The sequence below is a fragment of the Stomoxys calcitrans genome, chromosome 2 (genome assembly GCF_963082655.1).
Source record: "Stomoxys calcitrans chromosome 2, idStoCalc2.1, whole genome shotgun sequence".
NCBI classification, from domain to species: Eukaryota; Metazoa; Arthropoda; class Insecta; order Diptera; family Muscidae; genus Stomoxys; species Stomoxys calcitrans.
In genome coordinates, this window is record NC_081553.1 from 97,055,584 (window position 1) to 97,071,763 (window position 16,180).

Here is a 16,180-nt window from a genome sequence, read left to right on the forward strand (position 1 = left end):
AAGACTACTAAAACTGGAAGAAATTCGGTAACAAAGCTGATACTTGATTAAAGGTATGTAAACTTATCTATGTCACTGTATATGCATCACCCATTTCAAATTTCAGAACCATAGTTATTACATCGAAAATTTAATCTTCTTAAACATCCAGAGTATATAACTTTTATTCATTCCATTATGATAATAAAATTATATTGTCCAGAGATTATGAGCACTTTTACACGATGTTTTCCACAATTATTATGAACTTATGACCTCAAAAAATAACTTCCAAGTTTTCATTGTTTTGATGTTATTAAAGATTATACAAAAAGTACAAATAATTACAAATTGTGATGACGACAAGTATTTAATGGTTGAGAGTCCAAATTGAAATTACCGTCTTCTTATGGATCACTTTAGTATCACTGCGACTTGCTAGTTATAAGTAGTTTGAAAAAAAAAAAAAAAAAACGTTGACACTTGAAAAGGCAATTCAAATTTAAAAGTTTTGCCTAATTGAGTTATCGGTCAGTCGTCTATAAACTTTCAACATTAGCAGTATGTACTTATATTTAGTTACTTTAGCGGCTCTCCTGATTTGGGCTCTTAAAATATATGCCTATGTTAAGCGCATACGGAAAGCTATGCCAAATATATCGGGTACAGTGTCCATTGGGGAGTTATGGCGACAAGTTATGTTACTCAGTCCAAAAGGTGAGTAGGTCATTTACATGGGTTTTTGAATGCTACTGGAATTTTTCTCTCCTTTATACAGTTGTAGTGACCAATACGCAAATGTTAATGGCCAAACATGGAAAAGTGTTAAAAATATGGTTACCATTTAAGTTTATCCTTATCAGTGGTGATTTGGAATTAAATGAACAGGTCCTGGCTAATCCCATCAACACTTCCCGAGATATAGGCTACCAACCATTGAATTCATGGTTTGGCCCCACCATGACTAAGGGTGGCGAGTTGTGGCATTCGCGTCGTAAGATAGTGACTCCAGCCTTTGGCTTTAAACTTCTCGAAGGTTTTGTAGAGATTTTTGATCGCCAATCTACCATATTGCTGGACTGCTTGGGTGAGCAGGCGGATGGCAAAACCCCTTTCAACATTTATCCTTTGATAAATTCGTTCAATTTGGATGTTATAGTCGAAACTTCAATGGGTATTCAGCTAAATACCCAAACAAAAAAAGGATGTGTGTATACTGCAGCTGTGGAAGAGTAAGTAAAAGTGAAGCGCCTAAATAGAATTGTTGTCCCATCGGGGTAATATAGGACTCAATTGATACCTGTTCGGTTAGAGAATAAAAAATTGGTTTTTGATTCGGGAGCAAGTGTGGGGACCGCTTCTGCCCATTAACCCTCAAAATAACCCAGGAAAAAGTCCCCAAACTTACATGTAGGTTGAATGAGACAATATGGGACTGAAATGAAAAGACTTAGGCAGAATACCAATCACCAATACCAATAATATCAGGAATCAAATGTCTGAGGGCCGCCAAAAAACCCCTCTAACGCACATGCATGCCGATCGGGGCAAAATGAGACTTTGAGCGTACAGAACTAACCATATACTAAAATTGGAAAGGATGCGTGGGAATTTAAAACTATTGAATCTAACATGATACTTATAAGGCTCCAAAAATTTTTTAATTTCTTCAAGGTATAGCGAAGCACACAGTGCCAGCTAGTATCGTATATGTATTCAAATTACAACAAATTTTGCCCATGAACATTCCACTAAGGAATAGGGACAAACTTCTTACATATCAATGAGTGCAGTCCGATTCAAGTTTAAGCTCAATGATAAGGAGCCTCCTTTTTATAACCGAGTCCGAACGGCTTGCCGCGGTGCGACACCTCTTTGGAGAGAAGTTTTACATGGCATAGTACCTCACAAATGTTGCCAGCATTATGAGGGGAAAACCTGATGGTCTCGCCAGGATTCGAACTCAGGAGTTCAGCGTCATAGGTGGACATGCTAACCTCTGCGCTACGGTGGCCTTTGGTGTATTCATTGTCGTAAAATCCTAAGATCATATATTCCTTTCACCCCAAGCAATTAGTCTGCGGATATCAGCCAACATTGTCTGCTGATATTAAATTGAAAACATTAAACTTTTGAATGAATCCATATAAAGTTTTTGAACTCCTATACAACAATTGAAGCATTTATTTCTGGAGCCAAGACTCCGAGATGACACAGAAAGCTTAAGTTCTCAAAGAAGAGATGAATCTTACGTCCTTTCCACACCGCTAGGGACACACGCCACCATGTAAAACGCAGAGAGACAATACTTAAAAATTACAACAACAAATTTTGCCCATGAACATTCCAATAAGGAACAGGGCAAACTTCTCACATATCAATGAGTGCAGTCCGATGCAAGTTTAAGCTCAATGATAAGGGACCACCTTTTTATAGCCGAGTCCGAACGGCGTGCCGCAGCGCGACACCTATTTGGAGAGAAGTTTTACATGGGATAGTAGCTCACAAATGTTGCCAGCATTAAGAGGGGAAAACTAGCGCTGAAAAAAAAAATCATTTTTCTGATGGTTTCGCCAGGATTCGAACCCAGGCGTTTAGCGTCATAGGCGGATATGCTAACCTCTGCGCTACGGTGGACAATACTTACGTATGGCAATGCCGAAAGAACAGAGGCAGAAATGAGTTCAATTCAGACTTACATTAAAGTTTTATTGATGAGAAAAGAGATGTGATGTGCATAATGGGCTGTAGCAAAAGAGATCGAGGGTCGCTGCTGCAGATTGGCCGACTATAATACTGGTTTTTATCCCACCATAGGATGGGGATATACTAATTTCGTCATTCTGTTTGTAACTTCTGGAAATATTCCTCTGACATGAGATTTTAAGTCGATCTAGCCATGTCCGTCCGTCCGTCTGTCGAAACCACGCTAATTTTCGAAGGAGTAAAGCTAGCCGCTTGAAATTTCTCACGAATACTTCTTATTAGTGTAGGTCGGTTGGGATTGTAAATGGGCTATATCGGTCCATGTTTTCATATAGCTGCCATATAAACTGATCTTGGTGCATGAGGTGTTTTGTTATGATTTCCAATTACTGTGCTAAATGTCGCTCAAATCGGTCCATAACCTGATATAGTTGCCACATAAACCGATCTTGAATCTTAATTTCTTGAGCCACTAGAGAGCGCAATTCCTATCCGATTTGGCTGAAATTTTGCAAGAAGTGTTTTGTTATGAGTTCCAACAGTTGTGGCAAATATGGGTTTAATTGGTTCATAACCTTTCGCAATTATTATCCGATTTGGCTGAAATTTTGTATAACAACGTCTCTCATGACCTTCAACATACGTGTCAATTATGGTCTGAATCGATGCTTAGCCTGATACAGCTCCCATATAAAGCGATCTCCCTATTTTACTTCTTGAGCCCCCAAAGGGCTCAATTTTTATTCGAATTGGCTGAAATTTTTCACAACGACTTCTACTATGGTCTTCAACATTCCGCTCATATATAGTTCCAATATCATAGCAATTTTTTTCTTTTTCATATGTTTGCCTAAAAAGAGATACCGGGAAAAGAACTAGACAAATGCGATCCATGGTGGAGGGTCTATAAGATTCGACCCGGCCGAACTTAGCACACTTTTATTTGTTTTTTTTTTTTTAATTGAGATACCAGAGGCCATGCCAGTCACATGCACATTAGTAGAGCAATAACAATAAATGCGAGCTAGCTCAGCCACATTTCGAAATGTATACCAATGGATGGATCAGATAGCTTCTTTTCAGTAATATTCCACAAATTGAAATCATCTCTTCCAACATAATTTCTAAACAAATTCTAAAAAAATACCTAAAGTACTCAAAACAAGTAACAGGCAACCACAAAAAGTAGCATATAAATTTCTTTTTCAGCTTGACAGCTTGAAACAGCAGTAAGGCATGTTTGCTAATACAGCAGCCCTATGTTTGCTGAAACAGCAGTGATGTATGCTTTCCCATTTTCAGCAGACAAAAACTTTTGTTTTAGCAAACATTTTTGCTGTTTTGAATAATAAATTTGGTTGAGTGAGGGAGTTCCAATTTAGGTTCTCATTTCATTGTTGAACTTGTCTGATTTAGCAAATGTGAACATTCGCAAGTTGTTGAGCTTTTTAAAGCCATCTGGATGGTTCAACGGTAGTCATCTTCCTCTCCTTTTCCTGTCGTATCACAATGGACGATATCGTCTAAGTAAGTCTGATGGCAAACTGCCACTTAAACCTTACCCTTATTCACCGTAGTAAATCCGGAGAATAGGTGTCTTAGTCCCCTGCAAATACATTGCCTATTATTCTAAATCCATTTCGTCACCCAGGCTAGATCGTCTTAGAAATTTAGTACGATCAAGAACATATGTGCTTTTATACCCACCACCATGGGGTGGGGGTATACTAATCTAGTCATTCCGTTTGTAGGTTTGGTTAGGTTTAAGTGGCAGTCTATAATCAGACTCACTTAGACGTTTTCGTCCATTGTGGTACCACAGGAACAGAAGAAGGAAGATGCCTTCTAGTTCCTACCATTGAACCATCCAGATCGCTTTAAAAAGCCCAATAACTTGCGAATGTTAACATCCGCTAAATCAAACAGGTTCTCAAAGAAATGAGAACCTAAAGTGGAACTCCTTCTAACTGCTAGTGCATGTTTTCCGATTAGACCTGTCATGACGGACACAATGACTGAGGCGTCTGTAGGGCAGTTTTTGTGTTCAGAAATACGTTATCCAGGGATTTAATGGCAGCCGGCTGTGAAGATATTTATGCTAATCGTCGTAATGCCATTATATCTTAGCCATTCCATCACATCCTTAATTGCAAGGATCTCCGCTTGATACACACTGCAGTGGTCGGGTAACCTTATCGATGTGACCAGTTCTAGATATTTTAAGTACACCCTAAAGCGCACCTGGTCGTTTAGTTCGGAACCATCCGTATAGAAGTCTATATAACTTTTGTTACCAGGGATATTGTAGTTCCAATCGGTTCCATCAGGAATAGTGGTACAGTACTTTTTATTAAAAAGCGGGTAAGGTAGGTGGTATTCCACACTGACTGGAATATCGGATATTGTATCAAGGATAACACAGTATCCGTAGCCGCCACATGACCAATGAGAAAGCCACCTTAACCCCACGGCAGTGGTCGCTGCAATTTGCCCGTTTCGTTTGTAACACCTCGAAATATTCGCCTAAGACCCCATAAAGTATAGATATTCTTGAACGGCTCAACATTCTGAGATGATCTAGCCATGCCCGTCCGTCGTTGGGGATTGCAAATGTGCCATATCGGTTCAGATTTGAATAAAGCTCCCATATAAACCGATCTCCCGTTATAACTACTTGAGCTCCTGGACACCGCAATTTTTGTTCGATTTGGCTGAAATTTGGCATGTGGTGTTCTGTTATAATTTCCAACAATTGTGCCAAGTACGGACCAAATCGGTCCATAACATGGTATAGCTCCCATATAAACAGACCTCCCGATTTGACTTCTTGAGCCCCTGGAAGCCACAATTTTCTTCTATTTGCACATAGTGTTCTCTAATGACTTTTAATAACTGTGCTAAATACGGTTCAAATCGGTCTATAATCTGATATAGCTCCCATATAATTCGATCTCCCGATTTGATTTCTTGAGCCCTTACAAGCTGCAATTGTTGTCCGATTTGGCTGAAATTTGGCACGTAGTGTTCTATTATGCTTTCCAACAACTGTACCAAGCATGGTTCAAATCGGTCTATAACTAGAGCTGGCAAACTACCGATAATCGCAACATTCGATATTTTCGATAGTTTTAATAATAAAAATCGATAGTATCGATACTATCGTTAATTAACCATTACCTATATTTTAAACGAAAATAACAAGTAAAAATCGGAATCGATTTATATATTGGGTTGCCCAAAAAGTAATTGCGGATTTTTTAAAAGAAAGTAAATGCATTTTTAATAAAGCTTAAAATGAACTTTAATCAAAAATACTTTTTTACACTTTTTTTCTAAAGCAAGCTAAAAGTAACAGCTGATAACTGACAGAAGAAAGAATGCAATTACAGAGTCACAAGCTGTGAAAAAATTTGTCAACGCCGACTATATGAAAAATCCGCAATTACTTTTTGGGCAACCCAATAGAATCAATATCAATGCATAGACCAAATAAAACCAAGATTAATATAGTCAGTTGGAAGTCATGAGTGAAATAATTGTACAAAAAATCGGATGAAAATTGCGCCCTCTATATTGCGCAATGTATCTTAAAGGACACATTCAGTGTCTGATTGCTTATTTTTGTTTAGTTTTGAAAAAAAAAAATTACTTTTGCGATAGTATCCATCGGAAAAATATCAATCGATATTCAGCCGTATCGATAGTGCCATCGATATATTGCCAGCTCTATCTATAGCCTGATATAGCTCCCATATAAACCGAATTGTCGATTTGACTTTTTAATCCCTTACAGGCCGCAATTTATGTCCGATTTGCCTGAAATTTGGCATGTGGTGTTCCGTTATGACTTTCAACAACTGTGACAAGTATGGCCCACATCAGTCTATAACCTGATATAGCTCCTCTACAAACGGGTCTCTCGATTATCCTTGTTCGGATCGTAGAATCTTTAATTGTTGCTAGTTTGACAGGATTTTTGGTATGAAGAATAAAATTATGCTCTTTAACTAAATTTATTTTGTATAAATTTTTCGCAGAATCCAAGATTCGGCCCGGCCGAACTTAGCACGCTTTTACCTGTTTTTATGTTGGAACCCGAATGACAAAATTAGTAGGTTATCGCCTCAAACTCGATTGGTGGATATAAACATTAATTTTAATTCAAAGTTACACCTCCCACAGAGATTGTCTTCGAACTCTTCTTCTGAAATATTTCAATGGGCTATATACAAAACTTTTTTCAGATTAACCGAAATTTATGGCTTTCGCCTATCAAGCCTGCTTTTACACTTTGAAACAATATTCAGTCTAAGGCATCCTTTTAAATGGCTACGTCAAAGAAAACTACAACGTATTGTTCATGATTTTTCCCAGAAAGTCATTAGGCAAAGACGGGCAGTGCTAGAAAACAGTAGAAATGCAAATTTAAAAGATGCTGACCGAAGCCTAGGCTATGGAAACAAACGACACTATGCTGTTCTTGACACTCTACTACAGGCTACACTCAATGGTCAATCTCTGGCAGATGATGTCATACGTGAAGAAGTCGATAAAGTTATGTTTGCCGGTCATGATACCACAGCAACTGCCCTAAGTTTTGGTCTCCATCTATTGGCGCGACATCCTCGAGTGCAAAAGAAAATTCTTGAGGAAATCTTTCAAGTATATGGTGAACTTGAAAGTTCTATGCGGTTCTCTTTGATGAATTTAAATGAGCTGAAATACTTGGAATGTGTTATTAAAGAAGTTCTTCGTCTGTATCCATCGGTGCCCATAATAGCTCGCATAATCGAGCAGGATTTGAAATACAGTTGAGTTATGCCCGAATGCAATGAGTCCTTACATTAACTCAAAATAATTTCTTTTATTGACAGAACATTCTACTCTGGGTGAAGGCATTATACCAGCAGGCACTAATTTCATTATACTGGTCAATGGTTCACCTACCTCTGGAGACTCATATCCCAATCCCGAGGAGTTTTTTCCTGAACGACATGAGAATGTTGATGATGGGGGCAATACAAATTATGGTAGACCCTTCAGTGCTGGACCCCGAAATTGTTTTGGCCAAAAATTTGCCATGTACAATATGAAGGTTGCTTTGGTGCGGATTATACGCAGATATGAACTGTTGCCGTTAGGCGAGAAAGTGCGTCCTGTATTGCACATCGTTTTGCGGTCAGAGAATGGTATGCAATTGGGAATGAGGAAAAGATGTCATTGAATTCTATATATGTATGAAAAATATATATTATTTCTATCGTTTAATTGTTGCAATTAATATTTATTGTTTGGTGATTTTTGTGATTTCAGTATTGGGATTTTCAAGGCTTTTGGAAAGTATTTTTTAAAAATTTACAATGTGTTTTTATAATAAAGAAGTAACCAGCAAATAAAATACTCATCATCATGAATTGCATGTTTTTTACACGGTTTCCCTTTAAGGAAAGAAACTAAACTAGAAAGAACACATCAAGTTCAGCCGGCCGAAATTTAGTTACCTCCCACCTCGGATATATATACATGTTTACCTCATTACGCCAAGTCTGGTGAGAATACCCCATTTATGAAACCATAACAGCTATTGAAATATGGTCGGATCTGGATAAAATTTCCCAGGGACATGGAGGTTTCTAACACAATTCACTATTCCAGACTATAAATCGGGTGATTAGTCTATATGATAGCTAAAACTCAACAAAATTCACCGTCCTAGACCATACATAAAACGGATAATTTGTCTATATGGTAGCCGTATCAAAATATAGCTATCTACACCATGTTCAGCATGTGCAAGAGTCTAATACAATTTATTGTATCAAAAATTCAGCGATATCTGGTAATTAATGTGCCTTTTATGGCCTCTGGACTTAAATCTGGCAAACGGTATATGTAACAGCTATATCCAATTTTCGACCGATCTGAACCATATCGGGCATGGATGTCGAGGAACAAAACACAACTCATTGTGCAAAATTTCAGCGAAAGCGGACAATGGCCCCAAGAGATTAAATCCATTGCAAAGTTGGACTGGATAGATTGTTATCGTTACCATGCATTAACAGTCAATAACAAGTGCTTTGCACTGCATGGTATAAAAAACTGGGACTTAATCTTTGATTGGAAAAGCTACTGTGTTCTTTTTTTATCCTATCCAGTCATATGTTCTGAACAGAATTTCAGTGAAAAGATGCCCTGTACTGTTATCGATATCATGCGTTTACTAATCATAATAAATTGAAAAAATTTTCACAATTTCAGCCAAGTTCTGACTTCATTCGCATCGAAAATGCCTATATATAAATCTTTGCCAAAAACAACATCATTGGAACAGAGTTGATTGGTGCCCATTTCGTGAGCATTTAATTACATTGGCAATGAATTGAAGCGAAATTTATATTGGCGCAGCGACATGTCGCTAGTATTTTGCTCAAAGAACTCAGTACCATTTCTGCGGAATGTGTTTGCACTTTCTTAGTCACCAGTTTTATACCCTCCACCATAAGATGGGGGCATACCAATTTCGTCATTTTGTTGGTAACACCACGAAATATTCGTCTAAGATCCCATGAAGTATATATATATTCTTGATTGTCATGACATTTTAAGTCGGTCTAGCCATGTCCGTCCGTCTGTCTGTCGAAAGCACGCTAACTTTAGAAGAAGTAATGCTAGATGCTTGAAATTTTGCACAAATACTTTCTATAAGTGTAGGTCAGTTGGGATTGTAAATGGGCCAAATCTCTCTATGTTTTGATATAGCTCCGATATAAACCGATCTTGGGTCTTGAATTCTTGAAACTCTAGGGGGTGCAATTCTCGTCCGATTTGACTAAAATTTTGCACGTAATGTTTTGGTATCACTTCCAACAACTGTGCTAAGTACGTTTTATATCGGTTAACAACCGGGTATAGCTGCCATATAAACCGATCTTGGATCTTGACTTCTTGAGCCGGTAGAGGAGGCAATTCTCATCCGATTTGGCTGAAATTTTGCATGAGGTGTTTTGTTACGATTTTCAACAACTGTGCTCAGTATGGCGCAAATCGGTATATAACATGATATAGCTGCCATATAAACCGATCGGGGATTTTGACTTCTTGAGCCTCTAGAGAGCGCAGTTATTGTTCAATTTGGCTGAAATTTTGTACAACGACTTCTCCCATGACCTTCAACATGTATGTGAAATATGGTCCAAATGGACCAGAGTATATATATTCTGGATGGTCTCCACGCTCTGAGTCGATCTAGCCGTCCCCGTCCGTCTGTCGAAATCACGATAGGGGTCGAACGCGTAAAGCTAGCCGCTTTAAAATTTGCACAGATACAAAATATAGATGTAGGTCTTTGGGGATTGCAAATTGGTCACATCGGTTCAGATTTGGATATAACTCCCATATAAACCAATCTCCTGATTTGACTTCTTAAGCCTCTGGAAGCCGCAATTTTTGTCCGATTTGAGTAAAAATTTGCACTTAGTGTTTCTGTTATGACTTCTAACTACTGTGCTAAGTACGGTCCAAATCGATTTATAACCTGATATAGCTCCCATATAAACCGATCTCCTGATTTGACTTCTTGAGCCTCTGGAAGCCACAATTTTCTTCCGATTTCACATATAGTGTTCCCTAATGACTTTTAATAACAGTCCTAAGTACGGTTCAAATCGGTTTATAATCTGCTATAGCTCCCATATAAACCGATCTCCCGATTTGACTTCTTGAGCCCTTACAAACCGAAATTTTTGTCCAATTTGCCTGTAGTTTTGCATGTGGTGTTCTGTTACGGCTTCCCACAACTGTGCCAAGTACGGTTCAAATCAATCTATATCCTGATATAGCACCCATGTAAACCGGTCTCTCGATCATCCTTGTTCGGTTCCTAGAAGCTTTAATTTTTGTTGGTTTGACAGAAGTTTGGTATGTAGAACAAAATTTTGCCCTTCAACTAAATTTAAGTTGTATAAATTTTTAGTAGAATCCATTGTGATGGGTTCCCAAGATTCTCCACGGCTGAACTTTGCACGCTTTTACTTGTTTCAGTTTATTCTCTGTCAAAATTAATTTAAATATTTATTCTGCAAATTTCTGAAAAAAATTGTTTCTGAAAAAACATTGCATCAAAATGCTTTTAGCCGTTTGGCTCTATACGATTCCCTAATTTTATTAATTTATCTTTAACAGATACTATTAACCTTGAGAACTTCTGCGCTGGTATTTCTCATCTACTCCATGATTTGACCAATACAATTTCGATAGTCCCATTTACACGCTTTTGAAGTTAATCTACCACGCACTTGTTCATCTATTTAAAGGTGATGGGGTGGAGGGTAGGTCAGGTATAATGTTCTTATAGAATCTATTATGCATTTATCTCTTAGCTTATGGATTATACCTGCCCTCCGAGCCATCCAATTAACAAACCATAAAACTCAACATTGAAATAATTGTCAAACACTTTTGAACACTTACCCAGTGTTTTGCTTGTTCAAGGCCAAGAATTATGTTGGGAGTTCTTGCTCCCTCTCTCTCACACACACACTTATTCAATTTCACTATATCTTTTCATTATTCACTCACTTCGATGTACTTTTGGTGAATGCACACATGGTTAAGGAATAACGGCAAAGACACACTTATTGTGAATATGCTCCACTTACGTTATTACAGATATTCAATTGGAAAAAGGTTTTGTTTTATATTGTCTAAAAATCATTTTTTATGCCTATACATTAATCTGTGTTTGTTTTACAATTAATCTAAACTACGCGCATTAAAACACAAACAACCGAACACGACTAAAAACCGACAGAAACTAAAGCCAAACACATCGATCAATTTCTCAAATGCACCACAGCGCTTTACATACAACACACACATACACTTATCGGTGTTGCGATTTGCAACTGAGAACAGATTTTGATGAAAGAGCAAAAACTGAGATGGTGAGAAGGAAAGTGAAGGTGGTGAAATAGGTGTAAAAAACTTCTACTTAGGTAATTTAGAGGATGTGCCAATCGGTAGCAATGGTGAAATGTAAAAATGACATAGGGGGTGCTTTTGACACTGGTGAGAAAAAGTTCACATTTTGCTAAGCCAAACTTTCTCATTATACAAATTTTTGACATTTCTGCCGGAGCAAAAACAATGCAAGATATTTTTAATGATCAAAATTTATTGAAAATCACAAATGAATTGCTTAAAAACAGTTGTTTAGCAAACTTGTAATAAGAACAAATAAATACTTGGTATTGTCCATGGATAAAAGTCTTTTTGGATTATTGATGTTATTGTACCAAGATTTTATTAACATATAATAAAGCAGTTTACGAATATGAAATTGTGTCCAAGAATATAGGTGGTGCTTTACCTCCTAAAATCGCCTCCAGTAGTTTAATTAAAACAATGGGGGATCAAGTAAAAGATATTTTTGAGTAAAGTGCGACATTCAAATTTGTGCTCAAGTGGCAGATGGCGTGCGGCGTACAACCCTCATATAGACGCCCGCCACCAACGGCTGTATACACCAATAATGACAATATGGGGTTAAACTAAAGGTATACTAAGGTTGTGGATTACGAATCCGATATCTTTATTCTGCTCATATATCTAGCAGACCACCCCACCCCAAAACGGTCGATCAATCATAATTCAATTAACGTGTGGAAACACACATAAATATAGGCCACCATACCCACAAAATTATGACGTTGAGCGTGAAAGGAAAAGTTAAATCTTAACGTTAAGGTTGCAACCATTTTTAGCTCATCGATAGACAAGACCAAACGAGGTGTTGCTGGGCAACACTTTTTTGTTCAAAAGTTTTACATGGTTTAACAGCACCAAATATATAGAATGGCAAACTAGTTCTTTATCATAGAAAATCGTTTCATATGGCAATTTGATTTTGATTAAAAAAAAAACAATTTAATAGGTAGTCATATAGCCATTTATAGACAACTACCACATGATGATCAATGTTTTATGCGTTAAGCCACTCCAAGCGAATAGCACTTACATTTAAATTAGCGCCATCTACTGGCTGTTTTCAATTGGATTTAGTTGACAAATTGTGTGGGATCTAACGCGAACAAATTTTTTTGACGGTCAAATGTTCATGCAATTTTGAATGTATGCTGGTCCCACTAATGCCTAGGGTTGTCTCAATCTCACGATAGGTCACATGACGATCTTGGAATGTCAGTTGGCGCACAGAATCGATGGTTTTGGGAACAACAACTGATTTTGGACGACCTTCACGAAATTCGTCTTGGAGTGAACTACGGCCTCGGTTGAATTCACCATACTATCGATGAACACTGGTTCTTGATGGTTCAAAAATTTAATTAAGTAAAAATGTATCCACTTGATGCTGGGGTAGCTCATCGTATGTCAAGGGTGGACACAAACCATCCTTTTATTTGTGTGGCATTAAACAGAGAGAGAGAGAGAGATAGACGTTTTCTAGGTTTTTGTAATTAACAAACGTTATAAATCATCATTTTTCAATATTTTGCTTTTTTTTGCTACATCACATGTTATCTAGTTCAACGATATACACATTATCCTATTTAACACTAATCTCCGTTTCAAAGAGCCAGAGCAACGGAGTACGACGCCTCATAAACACTCCGACGGCGCGAGTTTCATCAGCACTCCGATGGCGTAGGTTTGTATCGGGGTAAGTGTAACGGAGTTCGACGCCTCATCAACACTTCGACGTAGGGAATATTAGCAATCCAACAATGGAAGCTAACTCCACTGCACGTTCTACCGACAACGAACTAAAATTTCAACGGAAAGTGGGGCAAACCCTAAGGTCGAACTCTGGCGCTTCCTACACTACGGTACATGAAATATGCGTTGAGTTAAACTGCCCACCCATACATCACCCACAGCCTGTAGTCTGTTTTTGGCAATTCCTTTTGTAGGGAAAGTTCAACTTCACTTCAATCGAAATGCTCTTACCTGTGCGCTTGCCGCTGGCGAACTGTCCCCTCTATTTGCGGACTCCTCCTTTTGGTAGCTGTTGACTGTCTACACATACGCACACTCACACACCTTTGGATAGTTAGATTGTTGCTGTTGGCATTCACAGCTGTTGGCTCCCCTCTATCACCCGCTTGGTGGCGCCATCCTATTTATCCGTTAAATTCAAAAACTAGATTTGAACGGAAGGTAATTAATTTTTTTTAAATCTAATTAAAGAAATTCTTGCAAAAAATAGGATGTAACAAAAACAATTGAATTTCTTAAATTCGTGTATATAAAATCATATAATATAAAGCAAAATTAAATTATATGATAATCCATTCCTGTAAGGTAAAAACTATGTTCCGACTTTTATCATTACAACTTCGTCGATTCACTGTTGTTGAGTTAATCCACGTGGAAAGTTGTAAAAAATAATCGCACTAAAATGTTCACGATTTAAATCAATTTTTTGTGCGAGATGAATCTTTTAAATTACTGTAAACAACACAAATAGCGCTCGTATGTCAAAACGTTCTGAGTACGTATAACCTCAAAAATATCAAGCTTTACAAAAGAGCTGTCAGTTGGCAGATTGCAAAACAAGGGTTGTCCAATCCCTAAATATGAAAAGACAACCCTCGTACCGGCACGGACCAGAAGCGCGTACTCCGGGATGTGCCTCTAACATGACCAAAAAGAACAAAACACGTACACTGAGGCTGCAGCCCCAAGCCGGAAATTATTCCACTGGGTCAATCCGGTACATATAATCGGTTATCATGGGATAGGAATCAGATCGATCAAAATCGGGAGATGTATTTTTATGGAAGCTGCATCTAAATATGACCTCATTTGCCCCATTCATTATGCTAGACTACATACATCAAAAAGAAGAACCTGGGAAAAACTAAATAGTCTTTCGTAAGATCCTAGAATCGTGAATGAATAGAGAGAAAACTATTCGCGTATCAATGACCGATTCCAGTTTTAGCAACATGATGAGAGAAATCCTTCTCACAGCCAAGGTCAAAAACTGATTCTGTGTACACTACTTGTCCCGATATAGGATAGGCCAATAAAACTCACTATACCAAAAAGTTACAACACTAAATAGTTGCATCACTCAAGAACACTACCAATGCTGAACACCATCCATTCGGCAACAAACAATATTCCTAAATCATATCTTTGGTACCACACTTCATTAAAAAACTTGGGAAACCACTACCAACTGACTAGGTAACATGAAAATCCCAAGGAATATTTTCTTCGACAATTCATCATTGAAGCAATCAATCAATCAAATTAAGAACAGTTAATCCTTACAAATTGTTCGACATGAAATAAAGAAGAAACACATCGTTGGCAAATTCCAAAAACAAAACAGGGACCATTTGAAGGAATGGCAGGAAAGACTTGGTTTATGGATTTAATTGAAGTTCAATATTAAACTGCTCTAATAAAGCATGTTTAGGATGTATGGCTGTCAGTAGCGAACTAAGACACCTTGCATATGGAGTTCACAATTTTTATTCATTTAGTTGTTGCCTTTTCTATTTCTGGCATAGATAGATTGCAAATTTTGCCCATGAACATTCCATTAAGGAACAGTGGCTAACTTCTCACATATCATTCAGTGCGGTCCGATTCAAGTTTAAGCTCAATGATAATGGGCCTACTTTTTAGAGCCGAGTACCAAGAGCGGGCCGCAGTGCGACGCCTCTTTGGAGAGAAGTTTTTGCATGGCATAGTACCTCACAAATGTTGCCAGCCTTAGGAGGGGAAAACCACCGGCGAAATTTTTGTTTTTCTGATGGTCTCGTCAGGATTCGAACCCAGGCGTTTAACGTTATAGGCGGACATGCTAAACTCTGCGCTACGGTGGCCTCCTAATAACGAATAAGATCTCCTTAAAAACCAAAAAAATATTATAATCAACAAATTATGCACAAAATCTGCACATCAAAAAACATTAAATGATGTGTTACAAATATGCAATCCATACAAAGAAAAAAACCAAATAATTCCCCAATAAATCGAAACTCTTCAACAACTATCCTTGGACAATATTGAATGCAATTCCAATATCATTCAGTAGAGTATGCAAAGCATATGCTCGACTAAATGCATTCAACGCCACGAGTTGATATGTAAGACGGAATGTAAGTCAATAAAAAATCATAGGGGACTAAAATGGTAGAAATTTTATTTTGATCAAACTGTCATCGAAGGACCGACCATTCATTCATACACTCACATACAATGCCTTATTTTGCTCTCGTTGCGAGGTAAGCTGTAGCGGAACTGAAGCAAATACGAAAGAATGCATTCACTTCCGCTCAATTTCAATGAGATGTGTCTTCTTATTCCTCTGATTATATTTGAAATTTTATAGCATTTCAATACACTGAAGTAACGAGTGAAAGGACATTTGTAGACTACTATCGTCACGATAGTGGTAGTAAAATGAAGTAAACTTTTTACGTTTATTGATGTGGCTGGTGCTGCTGCACAAAAAACG

The 16,180-nt window shown here is 37.8% G+C and overlaps 1 protein-coding gene across 1 annotated transcript; it reads left to right on the top strand.

Annotated features, from left to right (window-relative positions):
- The first annotated feature begins 939 nt into the window (after positions 1-939).
- On the top strand, positions 940-10,926 carry LOC106095766 (cytochrome P450 4d8). The gene is made up of 4 exons (XM_013263091.2): positions 940-1,211; positions 6,930-7,495; positions 7,560-7,834; positions 10,870-10,926. Exons 1-4 carry the CDS (start codon positions 940-942, stop codon positions 10,924-10,926), a joined length of 1,170 nt encoding a protein of 389 aa, XP_013118545.2.
- The last annotated feature ends 5,254 nt before the right edge of the window (positions 10,927-16,180 follow it).

Bases quoted from the DNA above. Each gene is read 5' to 3' on its own strand.
- LOC106095766 (XM_013263091.2), top strand. From the start codon at position 940: ATGACTAAGGGTGGCGAGTTGTGGCATTCGCGTCGTAAGATAGTGACT. The intron at 1,212-6,929 runs GTAAGTAAAAGT...AACTTTTTTCAG, and splicing joins TATACTGCAGCTGTGGAAGA to ATTAACCGAAATTTATGGCT. The intron at 7,496-7,559 runs GTTGAGTTATGC...TTTTATTGACAG, and splicing joins CGAGCAGGATTTGAAATACA to AACATTCTACTCTGGGTGAA.